The sequence below is a fragment of the Sander vitreus genome, chromosome 12 (assembly GCF_031162955.1).
Source record: "Sander vitreus isolate 19-12246 chromosome 12, sanVit1, whole genome shotgun sequence".
Classification (NCBI taxonomy): Eukaryota; Metazoa; Chordata; class Actinopteri; order Perciformes; family Percidae; genus Sander; species Sander vitreus.
The window spans coordinates 7,061,984-7,071,341 of NC_135866.1; the positions used below are offsets into that span (position 1 = coordinate 7,061,984).

At 42.1% G+C, this 9,358-nt stretch overlaps 1 protein-coding gene across 1 annotated transcript; it reads right to left on the minus strand.

Annotated features, from left to right (window-relative positions):
• Nucleotides 1–909: 909 nt before the first annotated feature.
• Nucleotides 910–8,399, minus strand: abhd8a (abhydrolase domain containing 8a). The gene is made up of 5 exons (XM_078264996.1): nt 8,017–8,399; nt 4,020–4,852; nt 3,676–3,846; nt 3,287–3,503; nt 910–3,164 (listed from the first exon to the last, which is right to left on the minus strand). The coding sequence occupies exons 2-5, from the start codon at nt 4,841–4,843 to the stop codon at nt 2,964–2,966; spliced, it is 1,413 nt and encodes a 470-aa protein (XP_078121122.1). The 5' UTR covers nt 4,844–4,852; nt 8,017–8,399; the 3' UTR covers nt 910–2,963.
• Between the last annotated feature and the right edge of the window lie 959 nt (nt 8,400–9,358).

The window sequence follows — 9,358 nt, forward strand, 5'->3', positions numbered from 1 at the left end:
TGATTTTTTGGTTGTTTCAAACGGATTAATATGTTAGCCTAATGTTTCAACTCAAACATCTGTTCTTACTGATCACACAGCAATCCGTTTACCATTTAAACATTAGAAACAAAAATTAAATAGTAATTACTAAATTATAACACATTTGAGAAAGAGCTAAACGCTTTTAATAATAAATACTGGGCAATAACACAAACAACGTTTTGGGGAATCAATTAAATTAGGTAGACTGCTATGATAGGCAAAGAAATTGCATTTGTTGAAAATAATCTGATTTTACTAATGTAATGTATTCCAACAGCTTCAGTCCTTGTGAAAATATCACAATAAAGAATAAATCTCGTCTACCCCCCCTCCCCCCTCCCTCCCATCTTTAAAAAAAATGTACACACTCAACACTCACTGAAGAAAATATTAAAATATTACTACAATCCATCCATCCATCCATCCATCCATCCATCTTCGTCCGCTTATCCGGGGTCGGGTCTCCTGAGGCAGCAGCTCCAGCAGGGGACCCCAAACTTCCCTTCCCCAAGCCACATTACCCAGCTCCGACTGGGGGATCCTGAGGCGTTCCCAGGCCAGGGTGGAGATATAATCCTTCCACCTAGTGCTGGGTCTTCCCTGAGGCCTCCTCCCAGCTGGACGTGCCTGGAACACCTCCCTATGTAGGCGCCCAGGGGGCATCCTAGACTCCCAAACCACCTCAACTGGCTCCTTTCGACGCAAAGGAGCAGCGGCTCTACTCCGAGCTCCTCGCGGATGACTGAGCTTCTCACCCTCTCTCTAAGGGAGACGCCAGCTACCCTCCTGAGGAAACCCATTTCGGCCGCTTGTACCCTGGATCTTGTTCTTTCGGTCATGCTGTATTACTACAAGCAAACTCAAAAACAAGCAAAATCACCAGTAGTCTGTGAACATCGGTTTTATTTTATGCCAGGAAAGGCACATTAATACACTGAATCCAGTTTTGACAGGCTATATAATGTTATATGCATCTACATCCAGGCAGTGCATATATTATGATTCCCACTCATAAATGCAACAATAACATTAACACATTTTGTTAACCACAAAAAGATATAGCACATATGAGCACTGACAATTTGCACACTTTTAGCATAAGAGGAAGTACATGTGCACCAGGTAGTCCATACAGTTTCACTGACCTTTCACACAGAAGGAGACATATTCAGCAGCACTTTTTGGTTTTTGGAAAGTCCATAGAGAATATATAATGTTTTTAGATGTCAGTGCCACGTAAGTTTATTTCCACTCTATTTCTCTCTATGTTGTTCCAGTTGCATAAGACAAGTCATCTTGCATCAGCATCCTGTCAAAATGCATATACATATAACAGACCAGCATGTTCAGTACAAATGTCCCTCTTCTTAGGGGGCTGTCTCCTTTAGCTGAATCAGATTTGATTTTAAGCTTTGGAAACCCAGTCTCAAATCCACCAATTTACACATTTTGCCTCTCAAAACAGTCTAAACTATCCAGTCAACAGATACACACTGTAAGAGAGCATATTATAAGACCCTGTCCCAACCATGAGACGAAGCAGCACCCATGAATGAATATCGTTCAGTGAGCATAATGTTCAGCTCATTCTTTCTGTCTAACACTATAAGATAAATAGGATGGACTGGAGTTGGGGAACACACCCAGCAGCTTAAAGTGGTCAATACAACCACAATTTATTATGGCAGTTTCTGTTTCAAAATAATAATAATAATAATAATAATAATAATAATAATAATAATAATAATAATAATAAAGGCAAAATAATACTTAGACATTAAAGGGAATTTGATTAGAGAGAAGTGCACAGGGAATTCAATTCCGTTTTCAAAATATATTATTATATATAGCACACACACCCTCATACCTTTTAAAATTCTGCATGGCCTCAGTACTTTGTATCCTCTGTATATCATATACTATAGCAGAAATAGCTGCTAGAATAAAGTAGGAGAGTTTTTTTTGGCATCCATGTTTGTTAACATCTGTTTTGCACCCAGTCCCCATAAATCTCTCATTGAATATTACTTAACTTTCATGCAACTATGAATTGATGATTTGGTTACATTGTGCTTAACATACACGTACCTAGCTTTTTGGATTTATGTCTTGTTTTAGAGTTCCATATATGCTAACTATATTGTTGTAATTTGGAAATAGATGAGCCAATTTGATTGACAATATCTGTGATTGTTTGAGATGGTGTACACTGCACATTGTATGGATGTGGTTACTAAGTCAACAATGAATTGTTGTGTTTCTCCTTCTGGCACAATATAATTTACATATGCATGTGGTGCAATTATTAGTTACATTTTGCATGTACATTGGTATATATTTGATGTCTTTAACCCATGTCCAACTACTATCCAGTCAGTGTTTGATAATAAACTATTATTATCAACACTTAAGTTCATTATAAGCTGTCCATCATCATACTGGCAAATCAGATCAATACTTCCTGCCCAATGATAAGTTAATAACCATTTTGTAAAGGCAGAAAAGAAGCTCTGCAGTTCTTGACAGAATATTTAAGGTAAGGGAATTCACACACCATTTCATGGATTTTATACCTTTTGCATCTTGTAGTAGTCAGTTCATCACCGGATACATTGCATACACAAATCACGAATGGACATAGTCCTCCGGGTATTGTGTCGTTTTACAAACACAATGCAATGGAACACAAACGGGTATCAAAAAGCGAAACTGAAACTGACTGTGTATTTGCATCCATTCCTCTCATCTTTATGTCCGTTCCGTCGTTCTCTGGTCGGCACTATGCCTAAGTCCTGCTTTATCTTGGCGCACCAGTGGCCGTCCGCATCCTTAAGATGTGGCCCTGTTTATAACAGCTCTCAGCCTGGAAGCAGCCTTTAGAACGCATGCCAAAAAAGGCCTTCTGCTTGGGTCCATAATAAAACTAGACTCCTTGTTGGTTATTTGTCCATAGGCTTATTGATTTTCAGTGTGTGGAGAGTGTCACTGAGAGCTGTGTCTGTCTTGCTGCTGTCTTTTCTGGACATGTCAGGCTCCCATAGAAAGAACTCGTGGAGGAGGGTGTTGACGGTATCAGGGCACTCCATCATGACCATGTGACTTCCCTCCTCAATGACTTTTAGGAATGCAAACAGAAGGATCTAGAAAGGGAGCCAAAATGAATGCAGCACATTACGATATGTACTACAGTGCAAACACGTAATTTCACATGAAACATCACATGATAAATCAGCACTCATTCACGCATGAAGATGCACTTTACCTCTGCCATGCGCTGGTCCTCATCCATTGGCACAAACTTGTCACACATGCCATGAACCAGAAGGATGGGCACAGTGAGCTCGGCATGGTAGACCTCATCCCCCTCTGGCCAGTACTGGCCACTCATCATGGCTCGCAGGACAAACGGAGACACGTTGAAGGCATTGCCCTGCTTCAACAACTGCTTTTCTTTGGCACCCTGACGGGCAAATCCAGCTCTAAAGGTTAGAAAAAAAGAAAGGGAAGTTAATTTTAAGGTTTTTCTATGTACAATTTTCAAATGTTCTGACATCAACAGGCAAAGCTTTTTTTGTCAGCGACGACAGAAGTTACTGTGGTGTGTCACTGTCTCTAGTGTCAATTTTGGCCCAGTACAAATGCAGATCTTACTTGAGGAAGCTCCAGGCCAGACAGGGTGACAGACAGTGCAGGACACAAGATGGCAGCTGGAAGATGGAGCATAGGCTGGGCTCCAGAGCTGTGGGACCCCCTCCATTGATCATCACCACCTTATGGACCAGATCAGGATATTCATGGGCCAGGAAGGTGCAAAATGACACTCTGCAAGAGATATGATGAGAAAGGTACCGCATGTTAACAACAGCATGTTAATCACTACTGGATGGATGGATGGATGGATGGATGGATGGATAGATGGATAGATGGATAGATGGATGGATGGATGGATGGATGGATAGGTGGATAGGTGGATAGGTGGATGGATAGATCCTTACCCATATGAGTGGCCGATGAGTATGTTGCGTTTACGAGCATATCTCTTAAAGATGGCACGAAGGTCCTCTGCTAGGGCATAAAAAGTATAAGCTGCTGCAATCTGTGGGGCAGTGCTGGCTCCATGCCCCGCCAGGTCGGGTGCGATAACCTCATAGCCCAGCCGAGAGAAGAAGTCCAGTTGGCTGCCCCAAATGTCCAGAGAACCTCCCACACCGTGCACGAAGAACAACGCTACGTCCGAGTGCGTCCCTTTGCAGCTCGAGATCAACCTCTTTGAGTCGATTTGCACTGTGCGCTTGGGCTTGCGACGGCGGCGACGAGGAGGTGGAGCGGGTTTCTGTTCCCCATGAGGTGAAGGAACTGGAGGAGGAACAGGATTGGGGTCTGGAGAAGAGGGCATTTCTTTGTAGTCAGCCAGCTCCACCTCTACAGTGCTGCAAGGCTCCAGGTCCCCATCCTGACACTGCAAGATCTCAGAGTGCAGAACATCACCCAGATTCTCAATCACCAGCTGGCCGTTGCGGTAGACTGTGATCTTCCTCTTGCAGTGGACACTGCTGCCGATATTGCTCTCGCTATAATCCTCAGGAGAGCTGTCATCATCATCCTCATCACCGTCCGTCTTCTCCTTGCATGCAACTTGCTGTTCCGTTACTACGGGCTGACGCTCGGGGAATATGTGCCGCACTCGCAGGACTCTCCCAGGTTTCACCTCCACAAACTCAAAACCATCAGAGGGTTCTGATGACTCCAGGGGCAAGACCAGACTGGCAGCCTTCCCAGTCAGGCAGCATAGTATCCCTTCAGTGATACTGGTCAGCATGGTGCTTCCCTGCATAAACATCACACAAATACAACAAAGATCATCACTCAGATGCTTAATTTGAAATATAACAAAGAAAGATGTAGGTTTATGAACAAGGTACAAAATAGACCATGTTTGTGAAGCTAGTTACCTTTCTCTAGCTTTTCACACTTTTTTTTTCTCCCTCACATAATCATTATATGTTTTTAAGGTTTATTTCCTGTCGCAGTGTTTGCTAATGTTAACAGCTCAACAGGAAGAAATTGGGCCCCAGCTAGATCCCTGTACAATTGGAAAGAGCTGTTTCCTAGCAACACAGTTACAATGAAACGGTCTTTTTTATCCTTTCATCAGTCCGCAGCCAGTGTTGAGTGACATGAAACACACCAAGAGCGAAGAACGCATTCAGCTTAACAGGCTCCAGACTGCTATGCAAATTCAAAATACCATAGCCAGTAAGTGCAGCTCCTACTGCCTTTGTAAAGCTTGACTCACCTGGGTGACAAAGCAGCTTAACATTCAGGGATTCCAAGTTCATAAACAGACAACGTCAAAGCAATACTTGTGCTATAGAGTTTCAATGTCAGTGACTGACCTAGACGTTTGCTATTAATAACCCCTCTTTATCACATGGTCAGAACCAGGATATATATATATAAATAGAAAATGCCAGTCATAGGGCATCACTGTGATAGCAGTTTTCCAATGGAGATGAGGGGGAAACTATCTTTGTTCTCCTGCCCAGCAAGTCCAGTCGCAGCATCTAAACTGCGTTATGCAAATAAAGCATCATTAGTCCTCACTTTTCATACACAGGCTGGTTATCTCTAGGAAACAGAGTGGGAAGAGTCACATCTATATAAGGCTTTACTGTTTCCTGGTTACAGAAACAGAGCACAGTATGCACATTACTGCCCACACGGCAGATTTCACATTACTGCTCATAACGTATCATATAACATGTAGTTTAGATCATGGCTTCAATCACGCTCCCTACTTTAAAATAAATATGAATGCATGACATCTAGGCATCTTGAGATGTTAGTGGGGGACATAATATAATTAATGCATTATTGTAAATTGACTTTAACATGGTGAATATATACTCATAATTGTGACTTGTGGGGATTTGTTTTCATTGATTTTCTCCAGATTAAAGTCATATAAAGTGTATATTAGGGGTGGGACAAAATATCGATATAGCAACATCGTTGTCCAACTTTCGTGTGATACGATAATCGATATACTGGGTGAAATATCAATATTTTAATGAATAAAATAAGGCGCATTAAAGAAATTTCCCTGCTCCCAGCATGGCTACTTCATGGATCCTTGAGGTGGTGCTCAACACATGAACGAGGGAAACTTGAACATAAGTTAACTAGCCGAAGAGGAAGAGGTTTTCAACGGGATGGTGGACAGCAGTTTGAGGAAAATAACAGATGCCCCAGCCATGTTTAAGTCCAAAGTCTGGACCCATAGTCGCTCTATTAATTCTGTTATTTTGGACGTGCAGTGATTAAAGAGAGAAAACCTGCACTTAACCTTTTCACAGGCAATTTGTAGTAATAGTTAGAGCGATATTGTGATTTATCATTATAGGATTTTCTAGCGATATATTGATTATCGCAGAATTGCTGTGTCGTGATATTATCGTGAGCCATGTATCGTGTATCGTATCATGAGGTACGCTGTGATTCAAACCCATAGTGTAGCCTATACATTGAAACAAATCATATCTCATTACTTCTAATCCCCTTCAGTTGCAGATTTCTATTAAAAATCTGAATAAACACTACATTTGCTTTAGTTTCTTGGTTCAAGTCAAGGTCAAGGCTTTAACAACTGCTTGGTTAAGGTAAATTAATTAAACAGACTTTTAATGCACGGCACTTCAGTAGCCTGGCACTGCAGTAAGGGGGAATGGAGCTGGTTTACCTAACCCTATCTGCACAGGAGGGTTCATATGTGTGTGTGTGTGTGTGTGTGTGTGTGTGTGTGTGTGTGTGTGTGTGTGTGTGTGTGTGTGTGTGTGTGGTGTTGTTGTTGGTGGCAGGATGGTCTGAAGGTCAGTGCATCAAGTGCTATCCAGTTACACCCTGGAACCAAGTGAATGTTGACCGAGAGGCCCGTCTTTCCACAAACATCCAAATGGAGCATCCAAGTATCAATTCTGCAGTGGGTCCTTGTTATCATCCATCCAGCCATCTATCTATTTGTGATGGTCTTCAATCTGACTTCCAATCAGTCGTGCCACTTCAGCTACAAGTGGTACATGATGAGGTAAAGGTTTCCACTGAGGAAAGTCCTTTTAGAGGCGGTCACTCAAGATAATGCTGAACATTTTGACAACATAGCAGGATATCACCTAACCATGTGTAGCAGTTTGGATGACCCCGGCTGGTGTTGAGTTACCAGAACTTCCTCATTAACACAAATCTAACTACATTAGCAGCCCTGTGATTTCAATCAGGGATTCTCCTCCTGACATGCTATCCATCAACACGGACAAGCAGCATTTAAACATGGCTGAGGAGAACAAGTGGACCAGTATCTCAGATCCACAAACCCTAAAGCCCAACAGGCTCAAGGTTACTCATCATCATCCATGTGAATTTGTTTGTCTGTCATTGCAGACTATGTAGGTCATGTCTGCCAAGTCTTACAGTAGGCTGACACACATTTGGTACACAGTGTGCTGCTCTATTTCCATAACAAACACTACAGTACAGCGCAGTCCGACATGATTATCACATTCTACTATTATAGAATCATCACTTTCTGTTCAAATAAGACCCAATGCACAAATGTCCTATAGCCTATAGCTGCTTCTACAAGCCAAAATATCACGCCATAAACCAGAGTAGTAGGCTCCATATTTCTATAAATGGACGTAGGCTAAATCATTGAGCATTGTTGGTATGCATGTCTCACATTCAGAATGAAAATGCGTTTTTACAAGTGTTATACATATGCCCAATTAATAGTGTCGCATCACAAATAACTCTGGTGCCCTCCACACTGGTGCAGTGTGGAGAGCCATAACTGCTGCGTGTATAGATCCATTAACCTACTTTTGCTCTGTCACAGAACAAATGCATGCAGTCATTGTGCAGCTGTTTATTGACGCTGATTGCTGTATGTTGCACAGCTAATTAGACAATATAATGCAATCAAAATCGATTCCTTACCTGCAGAATTAGTGGTGATTATTGGGTGATTATATAGCCTATCTGCACCGAAAGATGAGGGCCGACGAAACTGAACAGAGAAAACGTTGCATTTGGTGCAACAATTTGTCTACGCTAGAGATGCTGCAAAATAGTAAAATCTTCTTATTGGCCTCATTAGTCCGCTACCACAGAACACTGGAGGGGCTTGAATTGATGAAAAAGCATGCATCCATAAAAGTGTGGCCACAGCATCTCAGTAAGATACCCATAACGATAACAAACAATGTTTTTTGTTTTTTTCCTCTCTCCCTCAGCATCCACTGCGCACTCAGAGCAGACCCTACCCAGCCCTGCTGTTCTTGTATCCGCAGCAGCAACACGATTCTTCGGGCATTTTCGCTCCTGAGTGGCAGTGAGAAGGGCGAATAGAAGACAGCTGAACACCGAGAGGAGGCCAATGGGAGAGGCTTGTTTCCTTGTTGCCAAGGCTGACAGAATAGCAAAATGCGTGTGTGCGTGCGTGCGCGCGCGGGTTGCGGTCAGGGAGAGTGACAGAGAGCCTATGATAAAACGATAGTCCAGCTAATTATCTAAATAGGCGAACACATGACCACGATCAGGCCTGCATGTGTGATCCCACATTACAAATTCCACACCTTTAAAGCATCTTCACTGCTCATCATAAACTGACACCTGGGAACGTGTTATGGTACTAGGCCTATAGCTGCGTCGCTGAAGGGAGAAATGACATTTTACGTTTTAAATAATTAGATTAAGATGTGCTGTGTCCCTCTTTTACGAGTGGACTCACATCAACACATTGGTATAGCAATAGTCTACAGTCTGGGACAGCCCGGTGCCTGTTACGGATCTGGCCAGCTGTGACGTGTATGGGGCGGGGAGCCAACAGCTGTTTGTGTTATTGTTTGGCAGCAGATGTAAATAACAATTACTGCTTTATGTATATGCATGGCACGCGTTGGTGTTTTAATTGAAATTGTTCAAAAATCAATTAGGCCAATTAACCTGCCAGATAGCCTATAAAATGTTTTACAATTCCACATCAGCGCACAAACTGCATCCAGGGCATTTTCCTTATTGAGACAAAACAGCATTTAAATTACAACTCGTATACTATACAATACATAACAGGCCTATGAATATTGCACTGTATTGTAGATGAGAACTTAAAAGTTTTTTTTTTTTTTTTTCGGTTGTTTCGACACAATTCTCAAATGACAATCATTATTCCATAAAATAAATACATTTTCTTACACCTCATCCTCTCATATAGCCTAACATCTCATTACCGTTGTATAGAATTCAGATGTGGGCTATTAGTACAAATATCTTCACACAT

What these genes read in the sequence shown, in the direction of transcription:
- abhd8a (XM_078264996.1), bottom strand. Translation starts at nt 4,843, where the DNA reads ATGCTGACCAGTATCACTGAAGGGATACTATGCTGCCTGACTGGGAAG. An exon ending in CTGGCCTGGAGCTTCCTCAA is followed by an intron (nt 3,504 to 3,675) that starts GTAAGATCTGCA and finishes TCTAACCTTTAG; the next exon opens with AGCTGGATTTGCCCGTCAGG. An exon ending in AGGACCAGCGCATGGCAGAG is followed by an intron (nt 3,165 to 3,286) that starts GTAAAGTGCATC and finishes CTCCCTTTCTAG; the next exon opens with ATCCTTCTGTTTGCATTCCT.